Source organism: Canis lupus, chromosome 24, assembly GCF_003254725.2.
Source record: "Canis lupus dingo isolate Sandy chromosome 24, ASM325472v2, whole genome shotgun sequence".
NCBI lineage: Eukaryota > Metazoa > Chordata > Mammalia > Carnivora > Canidae > Canis > Canis lupus.
This window is the reverse complement of record NC_064266.1, coordinates 47,591,362-47,608,106: the sequence shown is the minus strand read 5'-3', so window position 1 is coordinate 47,608,106 and position 16,745 is coordinate 47,591,362. Positions and strand designations below refer to the sequence as shown.

The window sequence follows — 16,745 nt, the reverse complement described above, 5'->3', positions numbered from 1 at the left end:
GCCCCCACCCCCACACGCCCAACCCCACCCCCGCGCACCCCCCGCCCGCGCCGCCAGCCGCACGCACCCCCACCTCCACCCCGCGCACCTCCCACCCGCACCCCCACCCCGCGCACCCCCACCTCCACCCCTCGCGCACCCCCCCACGCCCACCTCCACCCCCGCGCGCCCGCAGCCCCCACCCCCGCACTCCCACCCCTTGTGCCCTCTGGCCCACATGCCCCCCCCCAGAGGGGAGGGGGCTGCAGCCGGATGCAGGGTCTGGAAGAGGCCAGGGCCGGTTCCGGTTCCGAAGGTGCCAGAGGAGCCGCAGACGCCCCCGGGGCAGCTGCCGGGCATGAATCCCGCGCTCTGCACTTCAAACCGACCGCAGACCGTTGTGCCTCAGTCTCCCCATCTGTGAAAGGAAGGTGGTGGTGTCGTCCGCTCAGGGGGCTGCTGCCCCGACGGCAGGTGGTGAAGAGCGGAGAACGGGGCACGAGCACGTCAGTGGTCACCTCGGCTGCTGGAGCTCCTGTGAATGCCCGCTGCGCCCACGTGAGGGTGGCCTGGCTGCGGGGACAGCAGAGGAGCGTCCCCTCCAGACCTCGCCCCCTTCGAGGTGTCCCCGTGTGCCCTACAGCGGGGCGGGGCGCGGTACAAGGCAGGAGACGGATGTCTGTGTCCTGGGCCCACGGCCACTGACATGCGGGCAGGTGTGAGACCGGGCGGCAGAGAGGAGGACCAGACACCTGGGCTGCCAGGCTGCACCACACGGGAGCACGTGCAGACTGGCCAGTGGGGAGCAGAGCCTCCAGCTCGTACCCCTGGATCCTTCCCGTCGGCCTCCAGTGGAAGCATGTGGTTCCTCGGGCTGCGAATGAAGCAACGACCCACGTCTCGCGGCAGTACCAGGACTGAGCACAGCAAAGACCAGGGCCCCTTCCCGCCACCGCTGTCCTGCCCGTGGCCCGGGCGCTGCTGCCCGCACCTGCAGCTTGGGTTGGGGGCGCCTGGCTGGCTCCCGCCGGTGGGCATCTGCTTCGGCTCCGGGCTCGATCCCGTCCCGACGTCCTGACGTCCAGCTCTGCTCGCAGGGAGCCTGCTTCTCCTGCTCCCTCTGCCCCTGCCCTGCTCCTGCTCTCTTCTCTCACTCTCTCAAATAAATAAAATCTTTTTTTTAAATATTTATTTATTTATGATAGACACAGAGAGAGAGAGGCAGAGACACAGGCAGAAGGAGAAGCAGGCTCCATGCAGGGATCCCAACGCGGGACTCGATCCCGGGACTCCAGGATCGTGCCCTGGGCTGAAGGCAGGTGCCAAACCGCTGAGCCACCCGGGGATCCCCTCAAATAAATAAAATCTTGAAGGAAAAAAAGAGTGCTTGGGTTTCCATATCACACATTTTAGGAAATACTTTGATAACCCGTTTTCTTTGCAACCCTATGAATTTTACTTTCTGCCCATTGCACGGCACCCACGTAAGGACACAGAAGGGAGCACGAGCTGTCCGCTAAGAACCCGGGCCTTCCCCGCCACCACCGCGGGGGACTCCTGGACGGCCGCCTTGGGCCCTTGTCCCGCACGAGAAGCCATGTGGCCTCCACCTCCAGGGGCTCAGGGATGGGCCGCGGAGGCTGCTGGATACCTGGTGTGTCTTGGCACATCTGGATGGAGGCCCCTGAGCTTGCAGGTGAGGGGAGCCCAGGGCACCGGGGCCCTGCAGGGCGATGCCCAGGCGGCGGCCCCCCCCAAGAGCAGTGCCCAGCAGAGGGCGGGGCTGCCGGGCTGCCACGGGGGATCGCAGGAGTCTGGCCCAGGGTGATGGGGAAGCCGGAGTGGACGGAGCAGGGAGGGAGCTCCCAAGCCGGAGACCTGGGGCCACAGCCCCTCCCCCGTGACAGGAGCCCTGAGCCCTGGCGCCCGTCCTGCGCCGGTGGGGTGGGGCCCTGCAGTGCAGTGGGGAGCCGGGGAACCCATCACTCCGCGGCCGTGTGGCCCGTGATGAGCAGTGGCCTGTAGGTGGCGGGCGGGAGCCACAGGCCTGCGGCCAGCCGGGCACCCAGCAACCCCCAGGAGGTCCGGCGGGGACGTACTGGGCCCTGGAGAGGGGCCCTCACCTGTGGGACCGCAGGTGGTCCCACCCTCGGGGGCTCCGCCTGGGCTGCACTCAGCAACCCCAAAACCGTCAGCCTTGCACCCGAGAGGCCCCTGGTCCCGGGGCCCCTCATGGCCCCCCGACCCCGGGAACCATGCTCAGGCTGTTCACAGCCTCCCCGGGCCCCTTGGGGCCTGCCGCCTGCGTCCTGCGCCCGGGCGCGCCCCCCGGAGCCCCGCAGGTGAAGGCGTGCATTCCCTCTCTGGTGACCACGAGCGACCCGAGTCTCGGGGGACGCGAAGCTGCTCACGTGTGCACACGTCGGCCATACCTGAGGGTCCTCACACACAGGCCCCGGGGCCACCCTGGACTGTCCACCCGGTGTCTGTCCCGCGGGGACCACGCAGCCGGGACAACAGGGCCCTCCATGCACCCCGCGTCCCCAGCCCAGACACCTCACACTTGCTCAGTAAGCGCGTCTCCCGAAGGAAGGAAAACAGCACGCGGGGGGCGGCAGCAAGGGACCCACACTCGCAGCCAGCGCCCAGCACCCAGCCAGGAGCCCACAGACAGCCCCCCGCGGGGGGCGGTGCCAGCTCCGGGCTGAGGGCCCTGCAGCCCCGGACCAGGTGCCCCCGCGACGGGGAGGGGAGGCCCCCGGGGCAGCCCCCTCTCCTGGCAGCCCGGCCCTGCCCTGGAGGCTCCAGGGGGATGCGGCTGGGACCTGGGGACCCTGCACTGCAGCTCCCCGCGCACAGGCGACCACACCTTTGGCCCAGAGGCCACCCCTCCCCCTCCTCAGTCCGGAAGCATCGGAAGCGCAGGCCATTTACTTTTCTATTTGTGTCCCCCGCCCCCGGCCCCGCAAGCCGGCTGTGACCCCGGCAGGTCCGTGGCGCTTCCTCTCTGGCTGAGGCAGGGCCGGGTGGGCAGGGCCGCGCTGCCACACTGGGGGGGGGGGGAACGCGGCGGGGCACCCTTCAGCCCCAGCGGCCCCCTCCTGCCAGCTTGGGGCGGCTCCTGGGCCTGCCCCCCCCAGCACCTGGGGCCGCCAGGGCTCTGTGGGCCGTGACCCCGGAGACCCCACCAGGCTTCCCCCTATTGGCCTCGGGGCAGGCAGGGCTGTGGCGGGGACAGGGGCAGCAGCAGCCCAGCTCCGGCCTCAGTGTCTCCGTCTGCACAATGGGAAGAACCGCATGCCCAGGGCAGCACCTCTAGGAAAGTCCCCGGCCCGCCCCCCTTGGCCCGGGCCCAGCCCCCCCAGAGGCAGCACTTGGGGGGCAGGAGCTTCCCCAGGGACCGCCAGCCCCGCGGCTGCTCAGGCTCCAACAATGCGCTTCCCCCACACAATTCCCAGAAACACAGCCCTCCCTGCGCTGCCAGCCAGCCTGGCGGCCACTCCACCCTCCCTGTCCCCTGGGCCCGGCGGCGCGGGGGTGTCAGGGGCCGCGGGTGCGCGGGAGCTCCGCTGGCGGGGCGCCCCCGGAGGTCCCTGAGGCAGCGAGGGGCGGGGCGGGCTCGGCAGTCCTGGGGAGGCAGCTCCCGGGGTGGGGGGAGGCGGCCTGCTCCAGGGCTGCGTCCGTCCTTCGTGCACCCAGGGCTCCGCCGAGGCCCTGTCCCCGCGGGTCGGCCCCTGCTCACGACCCTCCCAAGCCACCAACTCGCCTTCAGAGGAAGAAAACCAAGACCTTCCCAGGCCCCACGCAGCTCCGTCCACTCCCTCCTGCGCTTCCGGCTCGCCCCACGTAGCACACCTGTGAGCCCGGGCCTTTGCACGTGCTCCGCTGGTGCAACCCTTCCCCGGCAGCCCCGGCTCTTCCACAGGCTCCCTTCTGGGCTTGGCTCAAAGGTCACCTTGCGAAGCCACAGGCCGGAGGCCCCACAGCCCGACCCTTTCCCACACCCGCGGAGCACATGCCGCACCTGGCGCCCCACCTTCTCCCGCTGCTGCACCTCCTGACCCCTCGGCCCCAGAGGGGAACCGTCCTCCTGTGGCCAGGGCTTGGGTCTGTTTGTTCCCCGTCTGCTGGGACAGAACTGGAGGCGCTGCAGATGCTCACAGCAAGCGAATGAGGAGGGGTGGGTCCCTGGGTCCCCAGGAACACAGACCCGCCCCCAGCCCAGGTGGTGCCCCAAGTGCCGGGGCCCCTAAAGCTGCCTGTCACCAAGCTCGGGCAGCAGAAAGGACATGCATGGGGCGCACGGGGGGGGTCTGCTCTCTGCTCCCTTCCCTGGCTGCTGGGCACTGGCACCGGGCCCACAGGAGGGAGGTCGGGGGGCGCCGCCCAGGACACACAGACACAGACACACGGACAGGACAGCCCGTCCGCTCCTGCAGGAGCCCTCGGGAGGGGGGGGTACAGGGCTTGCCTCCCGAAGGACGGGGCACCCGATTCGAGCAAGGCAGCCACGGCAGCCCCGGGCCCAGACCGCAGGCCCCCAGACCGGGCGGCAGGGGGGCGGCGCTGGGGGCAGGAGCCGCAGGCCGGCCACCGGACGGCTGGACAGACAGAGTGTCTGGCGCCTGCTCAGCCGGGCTGGCCCTCGGCTCCCTCCTCGCAGCTGCGGCCTTCCTTCCTGAGCTGCTTCCTGGCTCCTCCCTGCTGTTGCCACGGAAACCCGGAGCCGGTTCCCATGGAGCCCCCGCTGCGCCTGCGGGGGGCCACACAGCTGGCAGGGCCCCCCACACCCGGCCACGGCCCCCCCGACTCCCGGCCACGGCCCCCCCAACTCCCGGCCACAGCCACCCCAACAACTGGCCACGGCGCCCCCGGACACCCAGTCACGGCCCCCTGACACCCGGCCACAGCCACCCTGACAACCGGCATGGCCCCCCGACACCTGGCCACGGCGCCCCTCCAACACACGGCCACGGCCCCCCTGATACATGGCCATGGCGAAGGGCATCTGACCGACCCGCCACGTGGGACCTGGGGCATCACATCCTCACAGCTGCCAGGCCCCGTGCTGTCCACCCAGAAAGCCCCCCAGCACCTGGGGGTGCGTCACTCCCTGAGGTGCCCTGGCCGCCGCCCCAGGACGCCAGAAACACCCCCGACAGCCCCACACCCCCCCTGCTCAGACTGGCAGCCGGTGGGACCCCCTGCCCCAGCAGACATCCTGGTTCCCACAGCGCCCAGTTGGCCTGCGGCGCAGACCCACAGCTGGGGGACCACACGACACAAGTGACCCCCACGCCACGCCCGCTCCCTCAGGCCCCCACCCTAACCTTTCCCCAGGGGCCAGGCCCCCCCCGCGTCCTGGAAGCCGGGTGACAGGCCCAGCGTCCCAGGGCTGAGGGCGGGAAGGCACGGGCCACCCGCCATCCGGGGCCCAGACCCAGTGTCCCCCAAACAGGCCTGCAGCAGGGGGCGGGCACGCACACACCTCCAGGCCATCGGGCAGCCTCCTCAGAAGCCCGGACCCCTGCTCGCAGGTTGAGGCTGACCCTGCACCTTGTCCCCCGCCCCCCGCCCCGGCCACGAGTGGAGGAGGAGCAGCCCCAGGACGGCGGGCCCAGAGCCCCCGTCTCAAGGGCCTCAAGGAGGCGGGATCCGCACTGAGCAGTGGCACTCAAAGCAGAGGTCTCAGGACACAGGAGATCCCCCTCCACCTGGACTCGCTCTGACAGGGACCCCGCCCCCACCCTCCAGGAGAAGGAGGGTCCGGCCCCAAGGGACCCCGTAATTGGTCCCAGCCTCCGCTCCTGCAGCAGCCAGGGCTGGGTGGGTGGGAGCCTGTGAGGTCTGTGCCCCGGGCAGCGCCTGGGAGGTCCGCCCCTCCCAGAGCCCAGCCACCCCCCACCCAGAGCCACCGAGGAGGACTGCCCAGCATCCTTTGCAGGCTTCATGCAGAGCCCGGGGGTCTGGTCCTGGCTGAGGCAGGCAGTGGGTGGAGGGCGGTGGGGGGGGCCGTGTCCACGCCACCCTCGGGCCAGCTGACACTGCAGAGCTGGCCCCTGCACCCCCTCTGTCCGGGGCCCTGGGGGCTGCACGCAGGACCCCCATGAGGGTGGGCAGCAGCCAACCTGGACCAAATGGGCAGGGGGGCCCCAGACTCACAGGTCACCCCCACGTCGGAGAGAGCTGGGGCCCCTCCCGTGGTGGGCGTGGAGGGTGAGGCCTTGGCCACGACGCCCTGTGCGGCCCCTTCTCGGGCCAGTCCAGCCCGTGCCTGGCTCCTAAGGCCCTGGGCAGCCTCCACGCGAGGCCTTCCTCGCCCCACTCAGGCAGACAGATGGGACCTTCACCCTCACACACGCACGGACCACCCACAAGCACAGTCACCCAAGGCCCGTGCCCCTCCCCCAGCACAGCTGACCACACCCACACCAGCCCTGGCAGAGCCCTGGGAGCCCCCCAGCCCTGCGCCTCTGAGGTCAGGGCCACCCCGACTGCAGTCCCCACCCCCACTGTCTTCCCATCTGGACACTGGGCCAGAGCACCACCAGGCAGCACACTCGGGGAGGCTAGCCTGACCCCAAAGGGGCGGGGGGCACCCCAGGGGGCTCCCCCCCTGCCCTGCCCGGCCCCAGCCCACAGGACGTGACAGCTGGACACCTGAGTGGCACGGCTCCGCCAAGAGGGGGGGCCACTGGCTGGCGCCAGCAAGGCAGCCACCCTGGGGGGCGCTCCGTGGTGAGGTAATGCCGGGTGGTGCCGCGGCTGCATTTGGAGCAGCTCGGTTCCTCTGCGCTGCCGGGAGGTGCCGCGGGCCAGGCCGGGGCTCCAGGAGAACCGGAAATCTACCCCAATGTAGGGGGGCCACAACGGAGGACCCCATGGGCCTCCTCCCCAAGCCCGGGGCCCATCCCCCAACCAGCCAGGCCCCAGTAGCCTCAGACCACTGCTCCAAGGGGGCGGGAGTCTCTACGGGGTGCTGCCTCCTCGCACCCATTTTCAACCTAGAGTCTTCCTCACACACGTCTCCCCCCACCCCTGCAGGACACCGTCCACCCACTTACGTTGGTCAAACAGGAGCTGGCACCCCCAGAGAGAACGGTGGGCCCAGCCCCCCAGGGCCCCCATTCTTCCTGCCTCCCAGTGCTTTACTCCCCCAGCCCATGGACAAGATCCTTGTGATAGGATCCCCCACAGCCCTCAGGTGGAGGGACCCTGTGGGGGTGCGGGCTTCTCCTCAAGCGGGAGGGCCACTGGGGCAGCTGCAGGACCGCCCATGTTGGACTGACCGTGGGGCCGCACACCCGGGAGCTGGGAGCCGGGGGTGGGGGCTCTGCCCGGGAAGGAGGCAGCTCAGCTCCCAGGCTATAAACAGATGTACAGGAAGGAAAACTCACCTCCCCCCCGCCACCCCCCCCCACCGCGGCTGAGCACACTCATCCCGCCCTGGGGGAGCCTCCTCAGCTGGGGCGCAGTCCTGGCAGGGGCAGGGACCCTCACACCCAGCAGCTGCGGGAGCCCAGAGCCCCCTGGATCGGCCGCTGGAAGCCCCTCTGCAAGCCCTGGAGCCTCATGGCCAAGGGGGGGGGGGCTGCCCTGCGCTCTACCTGCCCCGACCCCATCCCCACCCGCCCTCTGCGTGTCCCTCGCGACCACTGGTCCCAGCCACTGGTCCCAGCCCGACCGGCAGCCCCGGGGCTCTGCTCTCTGTTCACGGGGGCGACCCTCGGAGGTTCCTGGCAACGCCGCGGGCTTTGCCCTGTTCACAGCGGCTCTTGCCCGTGGGGTGGGGGGTAGCGCCAAGTCCACCTCCTTTGTCCTGCGGACGGGCCAGGAGCTCAGGGCCGCAGGGGTGACGCGGGCGGAGGAGCTCGGGGCACAAGGGTGACCCGGACAGAGGAGCTCGGGGCACAGGGGTGACGCAGGCGGAGGAGCTCGGGGCGCAGGGGTGACGCGGGTGGAGGAGCTAGGGGCGCAGGAGTGACCCGGGCGGAGGAGCTCGGGGGGCGCAGGGGTGACGCGGGCTGAGAAGCTCGGGGCGCAGGGGTGACGCGGGAGGAGGAGCTCGGAGCCCCCAGTAGTGATCCGGGCGGAGGAGCTCAGGGCGCAGGGGTGACCCGGAGGGAGGAGCTGGGGGCACAGGGGTGACGCGGGCGGAGGAGCTCGGAGCCCCTAGGAGTGATTCGGGAGGAGATGCTCAGGGCGCAGGGGTGACCCCCATGCGCGGAGGGCTGGGGACCCCGCGCCCCGGGCCGCCCCGCGCGCCCCCAAGACCCGCGGCAGGTTTCCCCACGCGCCCAGGGCTCCTGAGTTCTTGGGCAGCCTCCCGGGAACTCGGGATTAAAACGCGCGGCTGCCCCGTGTCCCTTCGCTCCGTGGGAGGGGACGGCGGTTCTGAAGGCCCGACAGCCCCCGGGGGCGCCCCCTCCTCGCTGCAGCGCAGGGCGGCGGCCCGCTGGGGTCCCTCCTCCGCAGAGGTGCTCCGAGAAGCCAGGGCGCCCGGCGGGGGGGGGGGGGGGGGGAGGGGGCGGCCCCGCGCCCCGCCCAGTGGCCCCGTGCCCCGCCCCTCGGGCCCGCGCCGCTATATCTGGGCGCCCGCCCTGCCCGCGGCCACCGCCGTCCGCGCCGCGCGCTCCGCCCGACCCGAGGTGCCCGCGCTCGTCCCGCCCAGGCCGCGCCCAGCTGGAATGCAGAGATCGCCGCCCGGCTACGGCGCACAGGACGACCCGCCCGCCCGCCGCGACTGTGCATGGGCCCCGGGACCCGCGGCCGCCGCTGAGCCGCGCGGCCTCCCCGCCGCCGCCGCCGCCGCCCCCGCCGCGCCCGCCTCGCCGCCCAGCCCGCCGCGCAGCCCGCCGCGCAGCCCCGACCCGGGGCGCTATGGCCTCAGCCCGGCCGGCCGCGGGGAGCGCCCGGCGGCCGACGAGTCGCGCATCCGGCGGCCCATGAACGCCTTCATGGTGTGGGCCAAGGACGAGCGCAAGCGGCTGGCGCAGCAGAACCCGGACCTGCACAACGCGGTGCTCAGCAAGATGCTGGGTGAGGGGCGCGGGGCGCGCGGGCAGGGCGCACCGGGGGCGGGGGAGGGACGGGGAGGGCGAGGAAGGGGGCACCGAGGGCAGGGGAGCGGGCACCAAGCGTGGGGAGGGAGCATCGAGGGCAGGAAAGGGGGCACCGAGGGCAGGGGAGAGACGGGGCGGGCGGGGAGGGGGCACCGAGGGCAGGGGACAGAGCACCTAAGGGCGGGGAGGGGGCACCAAGGGCAGGGGAGGGAGCATCGAGGGCAGGGAGGGAGCACTGAGGGTGGGAAGGGAGCATTGAAGACAGGAAAGGGCACCAAGGGTAGGGGAGAGACGGGGCAGGTGAGGAAGGGGCACCGAGGGCAGGGGAGGGAGCATCGAGGGCGGGGGAGCAGGCACCAAGGGTGGGGAGGGAGCATCAAGGGCAGGGGAGTGGCACCGAGGGCAGCGGGCGCCCAGCACCCGGGGCGCCCCGGCCCACGGCAGGCAGCCCGCTGAGCCCCGCGCCCACGCCCGCAGGCAAGGCGTGGAAGGAGCTGACGCCGGCCGAGAAGCGGCCCTTCGTGGACGAGGCGGAGCGGCTCCGCGTGCAGCACCTGCGCGACCACCCCAACTACAAGTACCGGCCGCGCCGCAAGAAGCAGGCGCGCAAGGCCCGGCGGCTGGAGCCCGGCCTCCTGCTCCCGGGCCTGGCGCCCCCGCCGCCGCCGCCAGAGCCCTTCCCCGCGGCGCCGGGCCCGGCGCGAGCCTTCCGGGAGCTGCCCCCGCTGGGCGCCGAGCTCGACGGGCTGGGGCTGCCGACGCCCGAGCGCTCGCCGCTGGACGGCCTGGAGCCCGGCGAGGCCGCCTTCTTCCCCGCGCCTGAGGACTGCGCGCTGCGAGCCTTCCGGGCGCCCTACGGCCCGGCCGAGCTGCCCCGGGACCCCGGCGCCGCCTACGGTGCGCCCCTGGCCGAGGCGCTCAGGACCGGCCTGTACTACGGCCCCGGCCCCTTCCCCGGGCCGCTGTCACCACCCCCCGAGGCGCCCCCGGCCGAGGGCGACACGCTGGGGCCCGCGGCCGACCTGTGGGCCGACGTGGACCTCACCGAGTTCGACCAGTACCTCAACTGCAGCCGGACCCGGCCCGACGGCGCGGGGCTCCCGTACCACGTGGCGCTGGCCAAGCTGGGCCCGCGGGCCATGTCCTGCCCCGAGGAGAGCAGCCTGATTGCCGCGCTGTCCGACGCCAGCAGCGCCGTCTACTACAGCGCCTGCATCTCGGGCTAGGCCCCCGGCCTCGGACCTGCCGGCCGCCCGCCGCCCTTCCGGGTCGAAGCGCCCCGTTCTCTTCCTGCAGTGTATTTTCTAGAACCGGGCTGTATTTTTTACTTTGCCTTTTTTATATGCGTAATACAACATATTTAATTTTTGATTAAACTTTGAAACTTCTTCCAAGGGGTGCCGGTGACCGAGAGCACCGATGTCCAAGGCTGTTTGAGTATGAAGAGTAGCAGTGTTTGCTTTAAAGGAGGAGCAGGAGCTGGGTCGCCCCCGGGGCCAGGCGAGGCCACAATAAAGTGACTCGCTCTTTCCTCTGAACACCCTGAACACCCGAGTCTGTGGTCGTTGGGGGAAGGGGGAGCGGTACACCCCAGGACCCTGGCCGCGCCCTTCCCCCCCGGAGTGTCCTGGGAGACTGACCCCCAGCTCGGGCCCCAGGGCACCCGCTTCTCCGTCCTTCCAGGATTCTCCCCCAGACAGAGCTGCGGAGGCACAAGGTGTGGGCGCTCCCTGCCCCCCCAGCTTCCATTCCCCGCCTGTCCCAGCCCCCACTTTAACTGGAGCCTAGCAGAGGTCAGCAACCCCCCACACCCCAACCCGAGTTTCCTCATCCTCGTCTCCTCTTTAAAAACCTTCCAAATAAATACACTCGCACATAACTAAAACTTTCCCCGAGCTCAGGCCTGTGCGCCTCCCCAAAGGAGGTTGGCGGGGTGACCCCTGTAAGGGACATGGCACCGCGGGACCCCGTTATTGGTGAACCAGAGTCCCCAGTAAGGGTGCCCCACGACACAGCCCCGCTGCTCCTCACGGTGGGTGACCCGAGCGGGAGGCCCAGGCTCTCCTCCCCAAGCCGCTTCCCGGCGCCCTTCCCGGCTGCCCTCCTCCCGCCGCCTGGGCCCGGGGCGCTGTCTGGTGCTCCCTCGCTGGGGACAAGGAAAAGCCCCAGCTGGGCCTCCTGCGTGTCCGCGAGCTCGCACACGCTTCTGCACTTCTGCGTGAGGCCCTGCGGCTCCAGGGCTGCAGGGGAGCTGCGTGCTCTGTGTGCGCACACGGGGTGGCACCGCCACTGTACGTGAGCACCCACGAGGGCTGGACGGCGTGTGTCCGCGGGTGAGCCTGGGCGCCCACACACAGGGCCGCTGCCTGGGGCCGTTTTTATGGGTAACCTGCCTCCCAGAGGCAGGGACGTTGCCCCAGTATTAACAGGCAAGAGCGCCACACCTCAGCTGGCAGCGGTGCCCGCGCCCCTACCCTCCCCATGAGCCGCAAGGTCCAGAAAACTCAAAAACAGACATAAAAGAACAGTGACAAGCTGGAGAAGGCAGGAGACAGACTCCCAAGTGGAGAGACCCCAGGGCGGGGGGGAGGGGGGGCAGAGACCTCCCACATCCCAGTATCCAGCGCGATGTGTGGCAGGGACACTGAGGCCAAAGGGAAAAGGCCGATCCAGCCCAGATCCAGCCCAGTCACGGCTGTCGGGGTTCTGTCGGGGGTTCGGGCGCTGCCCTGGGGCCCTGAGGCTGGTCCTGGGCTCCTCTCAGGGAAGTGCCCAGGACCGCCCCGACTCGGCTCTGGCTTTGCCCTGGGCCTGCCCCCTGGTGGGGGACTGACGACCTGAGCTCCAGGCCTGGAGCCTCTGCCCCAGCTGTGGGCCCCCCCTCCCCCCGCCCTGTGACCAGCCCCACCGAGGACCTCCCTGGCTGGGTGGGCCGAGCCACTGTCCATTGTTCTACCTGCGGCCCGGACACACCCGCGGACCCAGGAGAGAGGTGCCAGCCCGCAGCCAGGGCCAGCTGTGTCCCTCCGGCTTCCTGGCACGGCGGCAGCACTACTCTCCCACCCTGCGTTCCCAAGTCTTCACCCCACCCCATCCCACCCAGAGGGTGCACCCTCCCGGGCACCTTGGGGTCAGCAGGTCGGGGGCTGGCGGGTGCTGCCACCGTAGGGAGAGGACAGAGCTTGAGGCCCGCAAGCCCCCCCTCACATGGCCAGTGGGGGCCAGTGGGGGCCAGTGGGGGGCGGCCCCCACCGCTGGGGGCTGGGGGAGACCAGGAGCGGGGTGGGAACAGGAGAGGGCCTCCCACGGAGAGCAGCTGTTTCCAATAGCAGCTCCTCGGCGCGGTGGGCCGGTGCGGGGGGGGGGGGGGGGCGGGGGGGGCAGGTCCCCCCAGGACCCTCTGCCCGGCCGGGGAGCGCTCCAGCCCCATCCAGCCTGGGCCAGGCGTCCCACGGCTCCCCTCCTGGCCCCACCCACCTGCCTCCAGGAGGCTCAGCGAAGGGAAGTCCCCGCCCCCGGCTCCCGCTGAGTCAGGCGGCCTCGCTCCTGGCGGGAAGTCCTAGCGGCCCTGCCCCGCGCGGGCTCCCACGCCCTGCACCCAGCCCAGCCACGGCGTCCAGCCCTCCCCAGCAGGCAGCCGGGGAGGGGGGCGCAGCAGGCGGGATGCGCCCCGTCCTTCATGGACATGCTCCCCCAGACGCCCTTGGGGACGCCCACAGCCAGGCCGGTGCTGGGAGGGGCGCAGTGTCCCTCCCCACTCGGCCCACATCGTTCGAAACCTACACTGGAGTTTGGCGGCCGCGGCCGTGGTTTCAGTCCACAGGGAGGACGGTGCAGGCCGTGCAGCCCACATGCCCCTCAGGCCAGGGTCCCTCCGCTCCCCACGCGGGGCAGCGGCTCCCGGGCCCCGGAAACATCATCAACCTACCCTCTCCGCGGATTGGCCTGTTCTGGACGCTTTGCGTGAGCGACCTCATGCAACCAGTGGATCCTGAGTGTGGCTTCGTTCACCGAGTGTGGCGATGTCCCGTCCTCCCTCCCGCTGTGGGGCTCACGGCCCGCTGTGACGAGACCACCCCAACCGCGGGCACTCAGACTGTGAATGCTGCTGCCGGGAACACGCGTGTACAAAGTTTTTGTGTGCACATGCGTTTCACTAACATCACCCAGACTGTCCCTAATGACCGGGCCTGAGCAAGCAGGTCAAGCACGGAGAGCCAAAGGGGCACGGACCTGCCCTCCCCACGGCGGCGGGGCCATGGGTGAGCCAGGACCTGGTGCAGTGCAGGCTGGGCCCAGGCCTGAGGGAGAGCGGGGTGGGGGGGGGTATCTCCTTGTCGTGTTTCAGGCCACGAGTCCGCGGGGCTCCCTCCCCACCTGTAGCCTTGCGTGGGGGCCAGGCAGGCGGCGGCGGCTCAGCACGCTGGGGGCTCCCCGCCCTGTGCGCGGCTCCCACAACCCTCTGTGCGCCCGGCGACCGGGCCCTGTGGCCACGACCCCGTCCGCAGCCCCACGTCCCCGCCCCGTATCCCACGCTCCTGCCAGCCTGCAGCGCCGAGAAAACAGGAAGGGGTGCGCGGCGGCGGCGCTGGGAGGAAATGCAGGAAGTGGCCGCCGGGTGCGGCGCTTATCTTGGGCCGCAGCCGGGGACCCCTGGCCTCACGCCCCGCACAGCCGGGAGGGGACGCGGGGAGCGACCCGAGGACAGCGCCTGCTCCCCTGGCCCGGAGCCCCAGCCACCTCACCCCGTGCTGCGCGGGCCAGAAGCGAGCGGGCTGTGGCCGGGGGTGAGGAGACCATGTCTGGCCTCGGCCAAGCCGGGCTGAGCCCCCCACAGATGGGAGCCCCGTGGCCTCACGACCTTGGGGTCACAGGCTCAAGCCCCACGCGGGGCGTGGAGAGGATTCAGAACGGCGGGGCCCACAGCCCAGTGCTGACCCAGCGGCCAGCAGCCAGCCCCAGGCTGGCCCACCTCCCCCCCAGGTCCTGACCTTCCCGTTTCCCCCAAAACAAGGACTCACTTCCCCCCGCAAGTGTGGAATCCCTGCTGGCTCCTCAGGAGGAAGGCCGGGAAGGTGGGGGTTCATGGGGCTGGGGGATGATGCTTGTTGTTTGCTTCTGTGTTTACAGAGCTGGGTCTTTTCCTCGGGAGGGGACAGGATGGGGACGGTCCCTGGAGCCCCCAGGGTCCTCAGGCCCCTGGCAGGGACAATGGGCCGCGGCACCTGGCACCCCCCACCCCCGCGTCTTTGCTTCCTGGAGTGGGGGGTCCGTGTGTTCCCACGGGGAGCACAGATGGGCGGGCAGCCCCTGGCACACCTGCAGCCGGGACCGCGCTCGGGCTCACAGGCAAGGGCCAGGTGCCAGCGAGGCCGCGCAGCCTTCAGGTCTGGCCGCAGGTGCTTCCTCCCGGCCTGCGCGTGGCCCCAGGCCCCCCCGCGCCCAGCGCCAGGTGCAGGGCCTGGCTACCTCACATCCTGTCCCACAGCCGTGGCCCCTGGACGCGGGAGCCGGACCCCGTCTGCGCAGGCCCCGGGCAGGGCACACGCTCCCGCTTCCCAGCGCCCCTCGCCCAGCCAGGCTGCCCACGGGACCCGCGGTCCCCGCCCCCTCCCCAGCCTGCTGCAGAGGCAGAGGTAGGAAGTGGGGGTGGGGTGGGGGAGGGGAGCGGGTGTGGGCGCGAGAACACACAAGTGGCAACGTCAGATTGACTTTCTGGTTTTCAAATCCAGAGACCAGCTTGCCAGTCGCCCGTGTTCCAGATGTTCTTTCAAAGGCTCCCAGTCTGGGGAGGCTGTGGGACACGGGCTGCCCTTCAAAGTCGGCATGGCCCCCCTCCTTTTGGAGTTGCATACGGGGGGTCTGGCTCCCTGGCTTCGGGAAGTTGCACAACCCTGGCCGTGCCCTGCGGCCCCGTCTGCCACCCTGGCACAGCCCCTCCCCGTAGGACCGCCTGCCCCCCCGGAAGCAGCTGAGAAGGCACGTGGATGGGACAGGACGGCATGGGGTGCGGGCCACGCATGTGCCCCGGAACCCACATCTGTCGGAGGAAGAGCCGGGCTCAGGCCGCCTGCCCCAGACCTCAGCTAGGAGGGGCCTCGCTGGTGGGGGGCCAGGGACACACGGGACAGGACAACCGCTCTGGCCCTGGTCGGGGGTCCCGCCGCGCCTGTTGGTGCTGGTCAGGTCCAGCCGGCGTCACTGAGCAGCCGGCGCTGCTGGACAAGCCACCAAGGGGGTCCCGGTGCTCAACAGCAGGCCAGACGTCTTGGGGTCCGAGTGGGGCAGCCCGGGCTTCCCCTCTGGTCCTATCTCGCCGGGTCACTGTGGCCGTCCCCGCCCTGGACCAGCGGACCTCGTCCCGGAAGCCAGGAGCCCAACTTGCCGCCATCCTGTGCGAGGAAGACGCGGCAGCAGCTGGAGGGGGCCGCAGGAGGAAAGACAGGTCCACCTGCCCGCCCGGGCCCGGCAGTGGGGTCTCACTCAGAACAGAGCCTTGGCCTACGTGCCGAGGACCTGGAGGTGCGGGGACGCGGACTCGGCGGCCGATAGTGGGGGGCAAAGTCCCGCAGGAGGAGCGGCCACATGCAGGAGGCAGGCGCGGAGCCACGAGGCCGCCAGCCCCGGAGCCAGGCTCAGCCCCAGGTCGCGGTGACGCCGGGCTTCCGCGCCCCAGGACCGAGGGGGACGAGGAGTCTGTGCTGAGCCACAGTGAGGATTCACTACCGCGGGCCCGCAGCCGGCCGGGCGCTGTGCGACGGGAGCCGCGGCAGACCCCGTGGGGGACCCGGGCGCCAGGCCCCAGGCGGACGCGGTGCTGCGGGCGAGGGCCCCCAGGCCCTGCCCTGAGCCCGTCCAGTTGCCCCGGGGGTCGACTCTGGGAGGGCCGCCCGCCAGGGGGAGCTGGGCCAGGCGGTGGGCCCGCAGGCCTCGCCCTGCTCCCACGGCCCCCGCCCCCAGGCTGGGGGGCCGCCCACCTCCCTCCCCCAGGGCAGCCCGACTGCTCTCAGCAGGGAAGGGACGCCGTGGGTGGCAGCAGCCCCGACAGCCCGGGAGTCGCCTCGGACGCCCCCAGGGCTCCTTACGCGCAAGGAGCCCCGGGGAGACGGGCAGGGGGCGGCCGTCATACAGGCCCCGTCCCTGTCCCCACCTGCACCCAGAGCCCTGGGACGCTTACTGACCCTCGGCCCCAACCCGGCGGCCCCACACCTGACACTCCACCCAACTGAGGCCAGAGCCTGAGGCCGGCGCCCTGCTGGGCCCCTCCAAGCACCCGGGCCGGACCCCAGCGCTTCGTGTCCAGCCCTCCTCCTTCGCCTCGCCCCACCCACGGCCCCGGGCCCCACCGACCATCTCCCATGAGGCCAGCGGACCTCTCCCGACCCGACTCCAGCATCACTCCTCAGCTCAGACCCTCCGGGCCCGGGCCGCCTCAGCAGGAGCGCAGGCTGCCCTTCCACGGCCGTGACCCCGCAGCCCGCAGCCCACTGCACACCATGGCACGCCCACGGAGCACGTGCGGCACGAGCCCAGCCGGGGGTCCGATCCCTGCGTGAGCATCGCCCTCGTCCCCACGTCAGGCCCCCGGGGCAGCTGCCCCGCGTGGCCTGGGGCTCCTGCTGGGCGTGCAGCAGGTGGCTGCCGCGTCCCGAGGCCCAGGAAGCTTGGGTGGCCGTGCTGTGCGCAGGTCATGGGGCACGGGGC

General features: G+C 71.4%; 1 protein-coding gene across 1 annotated transcript; it reads left to right on the top strand.

Annotated features, from left to right (window-relative positions):
• The first annotated feature begins 8,601 nt into the window (after positions 1–8,601).
• SOX18 (SRY-box transcription factor 18) lies at positions 8,602–10,579 on the top strand. The gene is made up of 2 exons (XM_025470766.3): positions 8,602–9,018; positions 9,519–10,579. Exons 1-2 carry the CDS (start codon positions 8,667–8,669, stop codon positions 10,265–10,267), a joined length of 1,101 nt encoding a protein of 366 aa, XP_025326551.1. The 5' UTR covers positions 8,602–8,666; the 3' UTR covers positions 10,268–10,579.
• The last annotated feature ends 6,166 nt before the right edge of the window (positions 10,580–16,745 follow it).